General features: G+C 44.2%; 1 protein-coding gene across 1 annotated transcript in view; it reads left to right on the plus strand.

Annotated features, from left to right (window-relative positions):
- Window positions 1–20,459, plus strand: part of LOC126262276 (uncharacterized) — a 150,780-nt gene that overhangs the window by 93,427 nt on the left and 36,894 nt on the right. Inside the window, exon 3 of the mRNA XM_049958788.1 lies at window positions 20,170–20,412. Within this exon, the coding sequence (XP_049814745.1) occupies window positions 20,170–20,412 (243 nt within the window). The remainder of the gene's footprint in view (window positions 1–20,169; window positions 20,413–20,459) is intronic.

Here is a 20,459-nt window from a genome sequence, read left to right on the forward strand (position 1 = left end):
AATACAACACAATTACAAAGCCTTACAATATGCTGTCAATGGTAGACAGAAGTAAAGTCCTAATCTACCAGTCCAATCCCTTTCCTATTGACACCATAAAGATCACTATTGACTTCTCTGCCTTTATACATATGAACGCATTTTACCTAAAAGGTCACTTAACTACTAAATAACAAATAAGTATTCACTTAGTAAACTGAAAATAATTCCATTACATAAACGCGTTCGCAGTGAATTTAGTTTGTTCATACACACGAGAGAACTAGACAGGAAATGCTGTAAAAGCATAATCTGTCTGTAATTGAAAATCGAGCAGAGATCGTGGTGAGGGTATGTGCCTTTCCTGGAAGAACGCTCCAGTTGCCGTACAGGATGACTAAGAATCGATTTCTACGGTAGCAGTGCAGAAGAGTGTACATGGATTTACGAAAATCCTCTCCATATGCTTCCTTGTGTTAGTGTTATGTATCTGCTTAGCTACTCATCTCTGTGTTCAATGCAGTGTTAACACACTTTGTGGAAAATACCTCCCCTCCGCCCGTCCCCTCCCCCAACAGTGAGTGTCTGCTCACTGCGTCGCCAGTGATTCATAAGGTGAGTCGTGGAAGGGTCAGTAGAACTTTTTGAAACACCTTTTTATTGCTTTTTGCAATGTAACTGGGCAGAGAAAGTGGTCAGCCGCCCGTCTGCTCTTCAGTTTGGCTGGTCGATGTGGCCGAGCGGTTCTAGGCGCTTCAGTCTGGAACCGCGCGACCGCTACGGTCGCAGGTTCGAATCCTGCCTCGGGCATGGATGTGTGTAATGTCCTTAGGTTAGTTAGTTTTAAGTAGTTCTAAGTTCTAGGGGACTGATGACCTCAGATGTTGAGTCCCGTAGTGCTCAGAGCCATTTGAACCATTTTCTTCAGTTTGCAGACGTTTGAAGAAGAAAAGTGCGTGGCCACAATCTGGCGACCTATGTTCCCTAACGTTTCTAACTTCCATCTCCTCCCCAAACCCTTTCTACGCTGTTGCACCCCCAGAACACAATTTTTTTAATCCGGTAATACGGTCCTTCTGCACTTAGATGTGGTAAACACATTTTATATTTGTTCTTAACCCACTTTATTTAATAATTAACACAAATTTAAAAAACACACAGGAACTATTAGTCTTAGGCAAAGAAATGAATGGTACCTTTTATTGTAGGATATTTAATACAGTTTAATTTTATACTGGAAAACATCTGCGCAAATAGCCGCCGTTTTCGAGATATTCCAGAAAAACAGAAAAATGTTACCTTTGAACTCCCAAAGGCGCCAACCCCCGCGCTCAAACCTCACCTGTCAGGATTTTTAGTATGTCGTTCGTAACACTCTCCCTTACCACTGTACAAAAATTTGCAACAACACGAATCTTTCCTTCCTCAGTTGAACTTTTTTGGTCTTAGTTGACTGGACTGCAGGATACAGTGTGATCCATCACAACAAATCACTCGCAATGTTGGCAGCAGAGGTGTCCATCTGTAGGTGCGTCTGTGCTACAAGTTCAAATGGTTCAAATGGCTCTGGGCACTATGGGACTCAACTGCTGAGGTCATTAGTCCCCTAGAACTTAGAACTACTTAAACCTAACTAACCTAAGGACATCATAAACATCCATGCCCGAGGCAGGATTCGAACCTGCGACCGTAGCGGTCTTGCGGTTCCAGACTGCAGCGCCTTTAACCGCACGGCCACTTCGGCCGGCTGTGCTACAAGTGAAAAATATACAACTTGTGTAGGGAAAAATGGTTGTCCGACGCAAATTTTATACGAAAGTTCGCTCTTTTATATCTCCTTCATCTGGGTGAAATGATTTCGTGAACTGACATTTTGTTCGTAAATTGCGAGGTAAAATCGCTTCACGTTTTATTGGGCCGTATTTTGACGGTAGCATAAATTGTCTAATATCAAGTAATATTCGGGAAAATTTGTGATTAAATGTTACATTGTATTGTGAATAAGTTAATTAATATGTACTGCCGTTAAATGAGCACTCTGTTCTTGTTTTAAGAGAGTACAACTAACTTTTTACGTTATACATCTGAAGTGCTAATCTGTAGGCCTAATTTTTACGTCCTGTAAATAACTAAAATTCGTGTAGTGCAAAGTGTGATAAGTGTATGAGTTCTATTTTTAGGTGTTTAATCTGTGTTGCAGTGCGTGATAAGTGTGGACATTCCTGCACGGTAGTCACGGAGTTGTATTCATAGCTCGTGGCCTAGAGTTTCACTAGGGCGACTGCAGTGGAGAACTCAGCGACGCTCTCCCGTGGAACTGTAGGCTCTACAGAGAGGACAAGAGAATCGACAAGAAGAAAACAGATTTGTGCACTTCAGACTTAATTTGATAACACGAAATACGAGTTTGATAGGTTGCACGGGGAAAAAGATAGTGGGACCATAGTAAAGATAACAAGTAGCAGCTGAAAAGGAAACAATTCTTCATTTGATTTACATTTGAGCTTACAGTACCGAATAAATTTGACTTGTTACCAGAGGAGGAGCGGCAGAGTTTGATCCAACTGTAGGTCACAGTAGGGTTCAGCGACTTTTACCAAGAAACAAAGATCTGGTCGTACCAAAACAGAGTAGGAAGAAAAGAGTGTTACTGGTAGGTAGTAGCCATGGTCAGGTCACAGGTATTGTGAAGCTAAGTGCCTTATCAAGCTGGCACAGGATACAGAGAATTTAAATAAAGATTTTGTCAAAGCGAATCAGGTTACCGTAGTAACTGGAAAAGGGCAAAGCTTAGCTAAAGACAGAGATTAGATGATTACGGGTGACCTGGATGAAATAGGTGTAACAACTACACACTCAAGTGTCAGATATGTCAGGTTTCTATAGCATCATGACCACCCTGGGTTAATACTGCTGTGAACGATCTTAAAACGAAGTTGAGCAGGTAGCAGTGCCTGTTGCTACAGTATGGATATGGGGATAGACTAGAGACAGCCTACACCTGAATAAGAGAGGGACGGGTAGGTTGGCTGAGTTTGCAGAAAATGTGAGGGGCACTACCGTCAGTGGTGTCGGAGTTGTACCTTTCCAAGAGCCATGTTTGGAAAGAAATTAAAGTAACAGAAGGGCCTACACAGAAAAGTAACTAGCTTATTTCATCGGAACATTAGACGATTGAGTAATGAGGTGGAAGAGTTTCTTGCCTGTATGGAAAAGTTAGAGAGCTCTGGAAAAATTGTCATCCTGTTGATGTGTACGGGTCGTCTGGGTAGAAGGGCTCGCACATGTGGTACTAGGTTTAGGTGCTCCGAAATGGAGAGAGAAACACAGTACAAACAAATTAGTGAGACACAGATATTGCACTACGACAGTTAAGCTGTAGAGCAACTCGGATGTGCTTGTGGACATATACAACTAAGCAGTGGCCTGTCAAGGCGCGCGTTACTGGACACAGTGTCAACAAGACTGTGTCCGTCCTGGGCCCCACTGTAGAAAACACTTGTCCCTGTGCGAAGGCTATAGGCGACTCCAACTTGTAGAATAAGTCTTCAGGGTGATCTCCACTACGAACTGCAACCCTGGAACTCCGTACCAAAACTGTCGTACGCCAACGCCGAACATGAACCGCTTATCACAACGTGGTAGCCCATCTCATTGGCGGCGTTGATTATTATGTCGCGCTTGTGGTTGGCGACGAACTTGAAACGCCGCCCGTGGTGCCAGTCGGTAACAGTGCCAGCGCACCAGCTCCGGTTTCGGCCATTGGCGAGGATACAACACCTGGGTCTATCTGAGCACTGCATAATCACAGGGATAGAGAGGTCAAATACAGTGCCTGACAAATAAAGTGAAGCACCCTGATGACTTAGTCCGATGTCAGTGTAACTTCGTACACGTACGCGCCATTGGTGTGCATGGAACTGATTAGAGCTACAATTCTCTGTGACAGAATGGCAACTAGAGAGCATTAGTGTTTTCGTATCCAGTGTAGTTACCAGCCTGGTAAGATATACACTACTGGTCATTAAAATTGCTACACCACGAAGATGACGTGCTACAGACGCGAAATTTAACCGACAGGAAGAAGATACTGCGATATGCAAATTATTAGCTTTTCAGAGCATTTACACAAGGTTGGCGCCGGTGGCGACACCTACAACGTGCTGACATGAGGAACGTTTCCAACCGATTTCTCACACATAAACAGCAGTTGACCGGCGTTGCCTGGTGAAACGTTGTTGTGATGCCTCGTGTAAGGAGGAGAAATGCGTACCATCACGTTTCCGACTTTGATAAAGGTCGGAATGTAGTCTATCGCGATTACGGTTTATCGTATCGCGACATTGCTGCTCGCGTTGGTCGAGATCCAATGACTGTTAGCAGAATATGGAATGGGTGGGTTCAGGAGGGCAATACGGTACGCCGTGTTGGATCCCAACGGCCTCATATCACTAGCAGTCGAGATGACAGGCATCTTATCCGCATGGCTGTAACGGATCATGCCGCCACGTCTCGATCCCTGAGTCAACAGATGGGGACATTGCAAGACATCAACCATCTGCACGAACAGTTCGACGACGTTTGCAGCAGCATGGACTATCAGCTCGGAGACCGTGGCTGCGGTTACCCTTGACGCTGCATCACAGACAGGAGCGCCTGCGATGGTGTACTAAACGACGAACCTGGGTGCACGAATGGCAAAACGTCATTTTTTCGGATAAATCTGGGTTCTGTTTACAGCATCATGATGGTCGCATCCATGTTTGGCGACATCGTGGACAACGCATAAGGAAGCGTGTATTCGTCATCGCCATACTGGCGTATCACCCGGGATGATGGTATGGGGTGCCATTGGTTACACGTCTTTGTCACCCCTTGTTCGGATTGACGGCACTTTGAACAGTGGACGTTACATTTCAGATGTGTTACGACCCGTGGCTCTACCCTTCATTCGATCCTTGCTAAACCCCACATTTCAGCAGGATAATGCACGACCGCATATTGCAGGTCCTGTACGGGCCTTTCTGGATTCTGAAAATGTTCGACTCTTGCCCTGGCCAGCACATTACCCAGATTTCTCACCTACTGAAAAACGTCTGGTCAATGGTGGCCGAGCAACTGGCTCGTCACAATACGCCAGTCACTACTCTTGATGAACTGTGGTATCGTGTTGAAGCTGCATTGGCAGCTGCACCTGTGCACGCCATCCAAGCTCTGTTTGACTCAATGCCCAGGCGTATCAAGGCCGTTATTACGGCCAGAGGTGGTTGTTCTGGGTACTGATGTCTCAGGATCTATGCACGCAAACTGCATGAAAATGTAATCACATGTCAGTTCTAGTATAATCTATTTGGCCAATGAATACCCGTTTATCGTCTGCCTTTATTCTTGGTGTAGCAATTTTAATGGCCAGTAGTGTATAAGGAGACTGAACAGCGTCGGATATTGAGTGACCTCTCTGAAGGACATATAGATGCTGTGTACTCGTGCAAGACAGCGTTATCAGCACCTGAAAGAGTTTGAAAGGGACCTCGTTGTCGGTATTCAATTGGCTGGCCAGTCGAATTGTGCAGTATCCACATTTGTGAAGCATTCGGATATGACACTGGCCTGGTGTTGCACTGCATGAGAATGCATATACATCGCCAAGGTTCTAGTCAGCCACGGCTGGCCACCAAGTTGGAGGGTCACTGCAGTGTGCACGTCGTAACCCCTCCATAGCTGAACCCGCCACCCCAGCACCGATATTGGATCCCCTGTAACATTCAAATGGTTCTGAGCACTATGGGACTCAACTGCTGTGGTCAGAAGTCCCCTAGAACTTAGAACTACTTAAACCTAACTAACCTAAGGACAGCACACAACACCCAGCCATCACGAGGCAGAGAAAATCCCTGACCCCGCCGGGAATCGAACCCGGGAACCCGGGCGTGGGAAGCGAGAACGCTACCGCACGACCACGAGATGCGGGCTGTAACATTCTGTGTCGCCCTGCACAATTGGTCAGAGACTATCAGCACCTGGACTAGAGAATTATCACTCCATGTATGGGTTGCCATGAACAGCGAATCAAAAATAGCTGTGTTTGGGGTGGCGCCACGTCTGGGAAGCATGGACTCCTGATGTGTTGCATTGCATTGCATTCAACGATGAATCGCGCTTCTGTACTGCCCTTTATGAGCACCGTTGGCGAGTACGGTCGCGATCTGGGGAGAAGTTCCTCTCTTCCAACGGTTTGTAGAGGCAAAGAGGTGTTACTCCTAGTGTCATGATGTGAGGAGGCATCGCGTATGATTTCAGGCCAGGGCTGATAGTGACTGAGGGAACTGTGTTGGCACAACAGTACATCAAAGACATCCTACGTCCTCATGTGTTACCTCTCAAGTGTCAGTATCACAGTGCCATTTTTCAACGAGATAGTGCTCTTCCACTTAAGACACATGCTCCACAACCCTGCTGTGTGATGTTCAGGTAAAACAGTGGCCAGCAGTACCCCAGATATATCTCCAATAGAGCAAGTGAGGGACTAGCTTGGATATTAAACCCGTCCGAGTGCCAGTGTCCAAAATGTCAAGGACCAGTTACAACAGTTGATGCATCAGGAGAGTATAGAACGGCTCTGTATCATCGTAGTACACACATCCAGGCCAGGTGGGGTGTAGCATATTGATAAGTGGACTAGTGCTGCCAAGTTCTTTGAAAATTTGACACGATTTTGTAAACACTGAAATAACATGACATGCTCTCTCAACCTGTGAATCTTCATTTCGTTTCCTCTTCCTCTTCTGGGTTCTTCCTTTTTTCTTTCAGATCATGTGTAAAAGACTTACCTTTAGCGTAGTCCTCGTGTAGAACAAATACGGAAAAACGAGGATTTGTTACGTGTATTAATACAGTATATAAGTTCAGAAACATTGAAACAAGTAGATTCTATAGTGATAGGCACAAAGACGGGTGTGCTTGTGAATTAACACTGAAAAATTGTTTACTTTTGAGTATAACTGTGTGTAGATCCCACTTGGAAATTCTGAACAGTTCATTAGGCGTATGGATTATCTGTCAGGCAGCAGCAAGCAATTAGTAGACTGGTGACTACAATGTAGATTTTATGAAAAATTTTGAAAGAAAAAATGATTTGTAAATCTTATTTGGATCCTACAGTTTGATCTCTGTAACTACTTTTTCAACATAGGAGAATAAATACTGTAGAACCCTAACTGATAAAGTTCTGTTTGTTGAAGCTCAGACCAAGAAAATAACTTAGTATCCTTAAAACCCTCTCACTTATTGTGATGCACAGTTAGGATAAATAAGATAGCGATATACAGTATAGAGAATACGAAGTGATAATCATTAAAAAATTTAATGACTCCAGGACAAATGGTTTCAAGAAAATTTAAGAGAGATGAAATTTACAATGAACCAAATGCTGACAGAAAATTTAATCAATTCCATGATAAAATTATATAATTGTTTCAAAATAGCTTTCTCCATACGCTAATCAGAATGGACATTAAACAGCCATGAAAAAAAAGCATGGGTCACTAGAGATACGTCTTACAGAAACTAGTGAAAGGAAAAGTGATTTCTATCTTTTGGGAAGAACAAAAAGATCCTGTAGTAGCTGCACACAACAAAAACTGCTCACTGTTGTTAGGGCAAATTATTAAAAAACCATGGAACATGCTCACTAAGTTCGAAGTAAGTAATTCTGGTTCCTAACTATGCTATCTTTCAGACAGCTGTAAGCAGTTAATAGACTGTGCCCATTTCAAAGGAACATAGTAAAACAAGAAACATAACAACAGTCCATGGAACAGGATAATGTCACTATTGACGTAAGTGGAAGTGCTATAAATGATCGCTCACAAGCAGCACATATGTTCAGTAATTAATTCTTAAATTTCTTAAATAAAGAAGAAAATATAGAGAGAAACAATTAAAGGGAATAGTCAAAGCAGTATATTGAAAATGCAACTCACATAAAATTCAGTCATGTTACTGTCTCACCAATTTCTCCTGAAATTGAGAAAATATATATACTCTCAGAATAAAAGCTAATCTGGATTTCGTGGTGTTTGTAACAGAGTACTAAAAGCTTTCCCCCAAATGATAAGCATTGTCTTTTCTGAAATATATAATGCATGACTAACTCAGGTCATTTTTGCAGAGAGATTGAAATATGCCATTGTGAAACCCTCTGTATGGAAGATGATACTGGAGATGTCAATAACTACCTACCTGTTTTATTATTGACACCATTTTCCAAAATTTTTGAGGAGATAGATTCTAGAATAGTATCACACTTGAGGAACAATGATATCCTCATGGACTTCAGAAGAGTTTCTGAACTGCTAATGCCATTTACACGTTAATTCACCAAACTTTACAAACATTAAATAACGAAACAGTAGCAGTTGGTATTTTTTGCGAGCTATCTAAGCCATTTAACTGCATTAATCATATAATATACCCCTAGATAAGCCGAGGTTTCACAGAATTGATGGTATAGCCAACCATTGAATAATGCCATATCTAACGAAAAGAGTGCAGTATGCTGTACTTAATAATTCGACCAATATAAACAGGGGAGATATTTCTGACTGGGGCCAAATCACTTATGCGGTTCTACAATGCTCAGTTTTAGTCCACTATTCTTTCTCGTTCCATCTAGTATACAACACTAGTGCTGTAATCAGGCCAACAATGATACAACAACGGAAGAAACGACAAACACAATTTTCTTAAAAGTATTATTGAGTAGTTTTCTGAGAACATATTCAGTTACACACATCTAGCAGCATTACATCAGTGATAGGCGTAACAAATGGTAAGAAAATAATAACTAGGATAGACACCTCAGAATTTTTAGGCATTCATACTGGTGAGAATTTAAATCGGAAAAAGCACATTTTGGAACTCTTAAAACTACTTTGTTCCGCTAAATTTGCACTCAGAATCATTTCAAATATTTTGGAGAGACAAATCACTAAGCTGACATGTTTTGCACATTTTCATTCAATAGTTTCATATGGAATAACGTACTGGGGTAACTCATCTTTCAGAAAGAACGTCTTCATTACTCAAAAACCTGCTGTACAAATAATAAGTGGTGCTCAGCCATGATCATCTTGTAGACATTTGTTTAAGGAGTAGAGCATTTTCGCTACTGCTTCACAGTATATTTATTTACTCATGAAGTTTGTTGTAAATAATGCACCACAACAAAAAGAACACTGACATACAGAATTCTAATGCCAGAAGAGAAAATTACAACCACTAGTCCACATTAACATTGTCTTTAGCGCAAAAAGGGTTGCACAACGCTACAACCTAAATTTTTGATCATTTACCCCAAGTTATAAAAGGTCTCACTGATAGCAAAGTTCAATTTAAAAAAGCTCACAAACACACAAATTTCTATTTTTGTAATTTGTAAAAAATAGGGGTTAGGAATTAGTAATTCACATCTACATTAAAAAAATTAATTGGGCTGCATATAGCCAAATTTACAATGAATGTGAAACAAAAATGTAAAATGACTGATTCCATACCACTACGATTAATCATGCAAATTTTCTAAGAAACATGAAAGTAACTCGTTTCTGTTCATCCACTGTCCAGTGCCGCTGCTCTTTACACCATCTCAAACACCACTTAGCGCTGACTACAGAAAAATGTGGCTTATGGAAAACTGCTCAACCAATGTGACCTATTCTCTTTGACTCCCTGCCCATAGACATTGGGCTAGGTAGATGGCTGGTAGCTGGAGTTTATGAAAGATTCCTTGCACTGGTGTCATACAATATTTTACAACCACCCTCAACAATACCTAGTGGTACCTGTCAGGACATGAGGTCTGCCTAGTGTTCATTTAGTTCTGATTGCTCCATCACATTTCCACTCGACAATAACATCACCAACAGTCGACTTGAGCAGCTATAGAAGCGTTGAAATGTCTCTGATGCATCTATTGTGTATGTGGCTTCCTAGTTCATCTGTTCATGCTATTGCTAGCATTCTTGATTAGTTGCACAGGAATGAGTAGAATGTCTATGTGGATAACAAAACAATTTGTTTCAAATTTTGAACTTGCCATCCCCCCTACCAACCCCACCCAAACCACGCCCCTATCACTGAAATTTACACTATGTTCAAAAGTATTCCTCTATTTACCAAAAATTTGTAAAGGTACTGACAATACTGTTGTTACTTGACACTAGTTATGCAGCTAATACATTAAGCTGTCCTTGTCAATGAGCTTAGTTCAATTACTGTATCACATGTGCTAGGCATAATGGGAAGCTAAAATTAAATGTTTCCATTTCTAAAATGTCTGCAATATTTATCAAAATACACCTAACACTACTGCTTATATAACTTGCATGTTAAGCTGCACTTGTCAATGAGTATAGTTTGATTATTAGATGACACTTGGTCTAAGGTACGATGGACCTGCAAATTAAATATTTTCACATCTAAGTTACTTATATTTTTTATCAAAATATGTAAGCACCCCCGTTCCCCCCCTCCCATACACATTGGTTATCTCAAGTGTGACAGTTCTAATTCCACATCTGAAATATATGTCAAAAAATATTGTCAGCAAAACACACACACACACACACACACACACACACACACACACACACACACACACACACACAGAGTAGTTATGTCGAGTTTCACTATGATATTTTCGGTCTAAAATGTGTGTAAAAAACGCTTCAGCAACATACACAATGTTTATTTCAAATATCACAATGTTATTACCACGTCCCTAAAACTTGACTGTGAAATCTTAAATTATGTGGCACAATGTTAATTTCGCATCCAAACTGTTTCTAATACTGATAACCATACATAAAGAATTGAAATTCCGATCTTAAGCTTGCTTAAGGCTTGTTAGTGGTGGTAAAACTTTAATCACCTAACATTTATAGAAGTTTTGCAATAATGTTTCTTCTCACCGAGCACCGTTGTAGGGGGGGAAGAAGACTGAGAGGCCGATATTGATCTTTAATTATATTTGACCTAAGAAATACCCGTGGTAGCGTGTTTATCCACAGCATTACATTTTCCAACACTTTCGCACAACAAACCATACAAAAATGATGAATTTTGATGAATGCGTGAAATAAGAAGCATAAATACATCATGACACAGCCAAAGACAATGATGGAACAAGCTTCCACACAGAGGTGATAGTTCTTTATCTCAAAAATACGATCTTTGTACGAATATAGAATTATTGATCAAAATATATACAAGGCACATACAGGTCGTGTGTCATAATACACAAGTGTAATTACATTTGCCTGACTAAACGAAAATTCGATCTTTGCATCAAAATAAATTTATGTGTATTATTTGTCAAACCACATATAAAATTGTTCCATAACATTACAAAACTCATGGCTCTATAAAACTCATGGATCTAACTTACATCTTAAAGCCCACTTACTGATAATAATAGTTTGATCATTGTATAAAAGTGAACAGTGTTATTTCTACATCGCAGTTACCTCTATTTGTCATATTAATTTTATCTTGCAATTCAAAATGTTTGTAATATTCTCCTGATAATGATAAATTATAGTAATTGTATCTTGCAGTTTAAAATGTTTGTCATCTTCTGCTGATAATGTTAAATTATGCTGCCACACAGTAGAAACTAAATCGCACAGTGATGAAAAGCATACTGAATATATGCATTCACAAATGTAAGAAATGAGGATTGCTACACATTCAGCTATCCACTTTCAACTACTTTTCAAAGTCACTTTAACATTATTGTGACCCATACAGGAGTATCAATGTTATATTTCTGTACAAAATGTTTGCCATTGTCTGTTGATAATGCTAATTTTGCTATCACACAGTGAAGACTATGTGACAGTTCATACACATACATCACAACAGTGCAACAGATTGCTCCATACATAGCCATGCTACAGCAAGATTGTAACAACTTTTCCCACACATCACCATTGTTACACCAAACTGTAAGAAATTTCCCCCTACAGCACCATTGTTACATGAAATTGTAAGAATCTGCCCTATGCATCGCAATATTACAGTGAAATTATAACTACTTGCCCCATACATCACCATTTTACATGAACTTACAACAAATTGCCCCAAACGTCAATATTGTTATATGACCTTGTAACAAATTGCCCCATACATCGCCATATTACAACAGAATTTGTAACAAATTGACCTATACATCGCTAAATTACAGCAGAATTGAAACAAAGTATCCAATATAACACCATGTTACACAAAACTGTAACAAATTGCCCCATATATCACAGATGCATGATGGATACTATTGGGGCAATAAAAGTCTGGTCTTAGTTTGGCTAAAATTGACACAACCGCAGCCAGAGTCCTATCATCAGGCTGCAGAATATATGACAATGAAAGTCTCTCTATGATTTTGGAATACCTACAACACCAGACAACTCTTGATTATTGTGCCTACCATTATCCTTGATACTGTTGTGGGGTACTGACAGTCAGTGACTGCTATACCCAAATACTGTTGGGCCAGTGATGGTCAGTTGACAGGGTGACTACCATTGCTGGAGATAAGATGGTGTTGTGGGGCAAAGGTGGTTAACTGACATGATTACACTCATGACTTGGGTGCTATTGTGGGGCAATGATAAGTTGGCGGGCTGACTACTATTACTGCAGATATTATTGGGGGAGGCAATGATGGTGAGTGCCACTACCCTTCAATCGTGGTGCTTTCTGTTACTCCAAATACATTGGTTTGTTAAATAGTTAAGAAAAATAATATGCTGACTGTGAGTGTCAGCTGCTACACTTCAGATAGTATTAAAACACCGGAAGCCAACAGTGTATGTAACATAACATGGCAGAGGGTGTCAGCCACTAGATCTCAAATAGAAGCCCAAGCATAAAAAAAATTGTAAGATATTACCCCAGACAACACTTTTGTTGCATGAAATTGTAACAAATAACTTCATACATCTCCATTGCTACATGAAATTCTTGGAAATTGCCCCATACATCACCATTTTCACACAACATTGTAACAAACTGGCCATACATCACCCAACAGGCTGTGGCTTGTTCCAACAAGCAAAAGTTATTATACAGAAAGTTAATACTTGTCAGCATAGTCAATACCTGTTCCAACAACCAAAATGCTTAGTTATCGAGTTTAGACTCGATATATCTCAGCACAGCCTCCCTGACATCATATAGGAGCAGCCCCTTCCACCCCTCCCCATCCCTCCTCACTGCATAAGACATATGAGAGGTTATAAAATGTAGTCTGACACCAAAAGGAAAATAATTTCTGAAAAAGAGAAACTTGTTAACATTAAATGTAAGTTTAAATGCCTCTTCTGTAGATGTTTCTATGGTTGTTGGCTACTATGGAAGTGAAACGTAAAGAGTTCACACAAGAAGGGAATATAAGCTTTTGTAATGTGGTGCTAGAGAAGAATGCTGTAGATTAGATGGATAGACACAATAACTAATCAGGAGGTACTGAATAAAACTGGGGAAAAATAAATGTGTGGGAAACTTGAGTAAAGGAGAGACTGATAGCGAGGCATCAAGAAAATGTCAGTATGGTAATCGAGAGAAGTGTAGGAGTAACTAAACGTAGAGTGCAGGGGGAGCCCAACACTTAAGTAACTTGGTTGAAATGGTTGGATGGAGGAGTAGCTACACAGGGTTGACACTTTTTCACAGCAGTATCTAGTGTAGAGAACTTCATCAATTTAGTCTTTGGAACCAAACACTACAGCAACTACATCTCCAATGCCTGTTGCCAGGTAATCTCTAGGTCAGCCACGGAACGACCGACACAACAACTTGCTTCCCAACAATCAGTACATGAGTTACAAACGTGATAATCCACAATGGAGTATGTATTAGTTGTCAAAATTGCACACCATGTTGGATAGCGACAACAGGTGAGGAAAAGACGCTGCCTGAAATTACGATAGTGGCCAGGGCAGGTAACCGGAACACTAGCGGCCACTAGGCAGAAAATTCCGCTGGTACACTTGAATTTGAAACACGGTAATATACACTCCTGGAAATGGAAAAAAGAACACATTGATACCGGTGTGTCAGACCCACCATACTTGCTCCGGACACTGCGAGAGGGCTGTACAAGCAATGATCACACGCACGGCACAGCCGACACACCAGGAACCGCGGTGTTGGCCGTCGAATGGCGCTAGCTGCGCAGCATTTGTGCACCGCCGCCGTCAGTGTCAGCCAGTTTGCCGTGGCATACGGAGCTCCATCGCAGTCTTTAACACTGGTAGCACGCCGCGACAGCGTGGATGTGAACCGTATGTGCAGTTGACGGACTTTGAGCGAGGGCGTATAGTGGGCATGCGGGAGGCCGGGTGGACGTACCGCCGAATTGCTCAACACGTGGGGCGTGAGGTCTCCACAGTACATCGATGTTGTCGCCAGTGGTCGGCGGAAGGTGCACGTGCCCGTCGACCTGGGACCGGACCGCAGCGACGCACGGATGCACGCCAAGACCGTAGGATCCTACGCAGTGCCGTAGGGGACCGCACCGCCACTTCCCAGCAAATTAGGGACACTGTTGCTCCTGGGGTATCGGCGAGGACCATTCGCAACCGTCTCCATGAAGCTGGGCTACGGTCCCGCACACCGTTAGGCCGTCTTCCGCGCACGCCCCAACATCGTGCAGCCCGCCTCCAGTGGTGTCGCGACAGGCGTGAATGGAGGGACGAATGGAGACGTGTGAGCGCCACAATCAGGACTGCATACGACCGAGGCACACAGGGCCAACACCCGGCATCATGGTGTGGGGAGCGATCTCCTACACTGGCCGTACACCACTGGTGATCGTCGAGGGGACACTGAATAGTGCACGGTACATCCAAACCGTCATCGAACCCATCGTTCTACCATTCCTAGACCGGCAAGGGAACTTGCTGTTCCAACAGGACAATGCACGTCCGCATGTATCCCGTGCCACCCAACGTGCTCTAGAAGGTGTAAGTCAACTACCCTGGCCAGCAAGATCTCCGGATCTGTCCCCCATTGAGCATGTTTGGGACTGGATGAAGCGTCGTCTCACGCGGTCTGCACGTCCAGCACGAACGCTGGTCCAACTGAGGCGCCAGGTGGAAATGGCATGGCAAGCCGTTCCACAGGACTACATCCAGCATCTCTACGATCGTCTCCATGGGAGAATAGCAGCCTGCATTGCTGCGAAAGGTGGATATACACTGTACTAGTGCCGACATTGTGCATGCTCTGTTGCCTGTGTCTATGTGCTTGTGGTTCTGTCAGTGTGATCATGTGATGTATCTGACCCCAGGAATGTGTCAATAAAGTTTCCCCTTCCTGGGACAATGAATTCACGGTGTTCTTATTTCAGTTTCCAGGAGTGTAGTTAATTGCACCGCATGGCGGCTAATTTACAGAAATACAAACACCCGGTGTTGCTCACAGGAAACCCTCCCCACCAGCGAACCGCCGGAACGAACCACACAACATGAATGGACGTGGCTTGGGTACTTGAAACCACTTCTCAACTTTGACGTCCTGGGTCGGTGAACCACGAAGCTCGTAGCGATCGGACAGCTCCACACACGCTCCGACACTGCGCAGGGACCGGCAGCGGACCCAGCCGACTGCAGCCCGCGGGGATAACTACCGTGGTCCGCAGCAACCGGCCGACTGCCTGCTGGTGGGTCCGCGACTGCTGCTCCGTCGCGCCTGCACTGCTGGTGCGCCTCCCACTCACTTCCAGACACACGACGGCGGAAATACGGGCTCAGACCGAGCCATTCAGAGGAAACACACCCACCGGCTAAGCGACATCCCTGCACCAAGAAAGGACCGACCCAAGTTCCCCAAGATGGTAATTGAAGAGGCTAAGAAGCGCTCAAAGAATCAGTTACACGTCGCCCAATGAGACGACCGACCTCGCAGAGCCAATACGCCGGCAACATTTAAAATAAATTGTCAATCAAATCACACAACTGCACGCAGAACCTGACAAACACTTGCACGATACCCAACAGTAACTAAGCACGCAGAAAGACAAATCTGGAGTCGATGCAAGCACACACACACATGCACACACACACAGCCGGCTCATGAACGATGTGCGAGCCAAAACGCGTCGTCCGGTAGGACGACCGACTGACGATCCACCAAGACCGTGGCCCGGCTGAAGTGTTGCGTGGCGGCAATGGTCGGGCGAGCCATGTCTATGCAGACCTCACTGCTGCTCCAACCCGATTGCACTAGTGCCACATTGTAACTCCCAAACTGACAGGTCCGGAATGCGCTCTAGACGCTTTCCAACTGAGTGGCAGCCGGAACTCGCTATCCGAACTGGCTTACGACAGACACGACCGGGAAGTAACAGCAGTCGAGCAAAGGTGCTACGAAAGGGGATATATCGATACGCGCTGCTAGCGCCGGTCACTGTCAGGCAATGCAGTAACTCAGTGGCAATAGTAATTCAAGTTAACGTAGTGAGGTGGAAGTACGTTAAAAACATCCTACTAGCCAAACTTAGCGGTCTAAATTTCTCACCAAGTGCAGTGCAATGGTTTCGCTCATACATGACGTCTCGTCAGCAACGCGTCCTGTCCGGGAATATAAAGTCACAATGGCGGCAGGTAGTGTCAGGCGTTCCCAAGGCTCAGTGTTAGGTCCTATACTCTTCTCTCTGTATGTCAATGATGTGTCATCGGTTCTGACCTATTACAAATATCATATGTATACTGATGACCTTCTGTTGTATCTAAGTGCGAAACCAAGCAATCTTACGAAAGGTATTGAAAATTTCAATACTGACCTCGATGCACTATCAAAATGGGCACAGGACCTAAAACTAAACCCATCTAACACCCAAGCGGTACTTGTTGGTCACTCTAAGCTCATTAGTCCAAAACATCGGGAATCCGTACCATCTCTTATCCTAAATGGGACAAATATTAACTTCTCTCCCTCAGCAAAGAGCTTGGGATTAATAATAGATGAAAATCTAAATTGGACAGAGCATGTAACTGCAGTGTGCAAAAAAGCATCAGCATCCCTTCATGTCCTACAAAAATATAAAAAACTCTTCCCTTTCGATCTGAAAAAGAAATTAGTACAAACGCTTATACTCCCAATCATTGACTACAGCGATATTATCCTACAAGACCCCTCTCAGGAAAATTCGCGACGTCTGGAACTGGTCATGAATGCCTGCGTCCGATATATCTGTGACGTTCGACTTTTTGATCACATTTCACCAGCATATGCAAAATTGTCCTGGCTGCGTGCAGACAAACGCAGAGATTTCCATACACTCTGTCACATCTACTGCCTCATAAATGTACACTGTCCCTCATATCTCTCCTCGTCCTTAACGCTTATGCCGGAACAACATGACAGAAACACACGTTCCCATCATAATAAAATCCTCTCTGTTCCACTGCATCGCTCAGTCACCTTCTCCAAGTCCTTTACAGTAGCGGGAACCCGACTCTGGAATAACCTCCCTCGTTATGTTAGAGAACTTAAAAACATGTCCGGCTTCAAAAAACAGTTAATGACGTATCTACTTAAGCAACAGGGTAATGCCTCCCTCTGTACATGAATGCACTTCACCTCATTACTTCCCTCTTTCCCCATCCTTAAATCTCCCTTCCCCAAAACTCGCTATACTAGTAAACATCTACTTTACACAACAAGATATTAATGTACATCTGCACAAATCTTCATTACTATTGCCAATTTTTCTCATGTTTATCATTATTATTTGATTTTGTTTTTATTGTTATTATTATTGATTTTATCATAATTTGTATGTATAGCACCTGTTGTAAAAATACTGCCACCATTTACTTTATTAGGTCTTAGTCATTACTCTTTATTCATATTGTCACTAGAGTAATATAATTTTCTTGTTTAAACTATTGTCATGATGAAACTCTGATGTGTGAAATGCCGCGTGTGTGGAACACTGGTCCGATGTAAGAGAGGGCCTGATACCCCTAATCTGATCAGGTTAAATAAATAAATAAATAAATAAATAAATAAAATACATGAAACTTCCTGGCAGATTAAAACTGTGTGCCCGACCGAGACTCGAACTCGGGACCTTTGCCTTTCGCGGGCAAGTGCTCTACCATCTTTTTTTTTTTTTTTAATCTCATTTTTTTCGCTTTTGCACGTTGTATCTGCTCCGGGCGGACGTCGTAAGACATCCGTTTAAGTTCGTTGTTGATCTGTTAACTCAGTTTTTTTGTTACAGAGGGCAGCTAACCCTCTGACCGAACACGCTGAGCTACCGTGCCGGCTGCCATCTGAGCTACCGAAGCACGACTCATGCCCGGTCCTCACAGCTTTACTTCTGCCAGTATCTCGTCTCCCACCTTCCAAACTTTACAGAAGCTCTCCTGCAGGAGAGCTTCTGTAAAGTTTGGAAGGTGGGAGACGAGGTACTGGCAGAAGTAAAGCTGTGAGGACCGGGCATGAGTCGTGCTTCGGTAGCTCAGATGGTAGAGCACTTGCCCGCGAAAGGTAAAGGTCCCGAGTTCGAGTCTCGGCCGGGCACACAGTTTTAATCTGCCAGGAAGTTTCATATCAGCGCACACTCCGCTGCAGAGTGAAAATCTCATTCTGGAAATAAAATACACTCCTGGAAATGGAAAAAAGAACACATTGACACCGGTGTGTCAGACCCACCATACTTGCTCCGGACACTGCGAGAGGGCTGTACAAGCAATGATCACACGCACGGCACAGCGGACACACCAGGAACCGCGGTGTTGGCCGTCGAATGGCGCTAGCTGCGCAGCATTTGTGCACCGCCGCCGTCAGTGTCAGCCAGTTTGCCGTGGCATACGGAGCTCCATCGCAGTCTTTAACACTGGTAGCATGCCGCGACAGCGTGGACGTGAACCGTATGTGCAGTTGACGGACTTTGAGCGAGGGCGTATAGTGGGCATGCGGGAGGCCGGGTGGACGTACCGCCGAATTGCTCAACACGTGGGGCGTGAGGTCTCCACAGTACATCGATGTTGTCGCCAGTGGTCGGCGGAAGGTGCACGTGCCCGTCGACCTGGGACCGGACCGCAGCGACGCACGGATGCACGCCAAGACCGTAGGATCCTACGCAGTGCCGTAGGGGACCGCACCGCCACTTCCCAGCAAATTAGGGACACTGTTGCTCCTGGGGTATCGGCGAGGACCATTCGCAACCGTCTCCATGAAGCTGGGCTACGGTCCCGCACACCGTTAGGCCGTCTTCCGCTCACGCCCCAACATCGTGCAGCCCGCCTCCAGTGGTGTCGCGACAGGCGCGAATGGAGGGACGAATGGAGACGTGTCGTCTTCAGCGATGAGAGTCGCTTCTGCCTTGGTGCCAATGATGGTCGTATGCGTGTTTGGCGCCGTGCAGGTGAGCGCCACAATCAGGACTGCATACGACCGAGGCACACAGGGCCAACACCCGGCATCATGGTGTGGGGAGCGATCTCCTACACTGGCCGTACACCACTGGTGATCGTCGAGGGGACACTGAATAGTGCACGGTACATCCAAACCGTCATCGAACCCATCGTTCTACCATTCCTAGACCGGCAAGGGAACTTGCTGTTCCAACAGGACAATGCACGTCCGCATGTATCCCGTGCCACCCAACGTGCTCTAGAAGGTGTAAGTCAACTACCCTGGCCAGCAAGATCTCCGGATCTGTCCCCCATTGAGCATGTTTGGGACTGGATGAAGCGTCGTCTCACGCGGTCTGCACGTCCAGCACGAACGCTGGTCCAACTGAGGCGCCAGGTGGAAATGGCATGGCAAGCCGTTCCACAGGACTACATCCAGCATCTCTACGATCGTCTCCATGGGAGAATAGCAGCCTGCATTGCTGCGAAAGGTGGATATACACTGTACTAGTGCCGACATTGTGCATGCTCTGTTGCCTGTGTCTATGTGCCTGTGGTTCTGTCAGTGTGATCATGTGATGTATCTGACCCCAGGAATGTGTCAATAAAGTTTCCCCTTCCTGGGACAATGAATTCACGGTGTTCTTATTTCAATTTCCAGGAGTGTACATGATGGCGGGAACACGAGCCACGCACGGCTCAGCATTTATTGGTCTCCGAGAGTAGAAGTTAAGTGAGTCCCTTTCCCCTTGCTTGGCAGATGTCGGTGGGTGTGAGCATCGAGAAGCTGGAGGTGGTGGGCAGATACACACTGCGCGCCTGGCTGTCGGGCTCGCACGGCCCCTACACAGTCACCATGACTGGAGTCCAGGTGGAGGGCCTCGCCATGCTAGAGGTGCAGCGTGACGGCAGCCTGGCTGCCGAGGAGATACAGATGGACATCTCCTTCAGTGACATCGACATGAACTTCGAGAACCTCGGCTTCATGGGCACTGTCTTCCAGGTAAGTGAGGCCTTCACAGCTCTGTACTAGTACTCATGGAACAGATG

Source organism: Schistocerca nitens, chromosome 6, assembly GCF_023898315.1.
Source record: "Schistocerca nitens isolate TAMUIC-IGC-003100 chromosome 6, iqSchNite1.1, whole genome shotgun sequence".
Lineage (NCBI taxonomy): Eukaryota > Metazoa > Arthropoda > Insecta > Orthoptera > Acrididae > Schistocerca > Schistocerca nitens.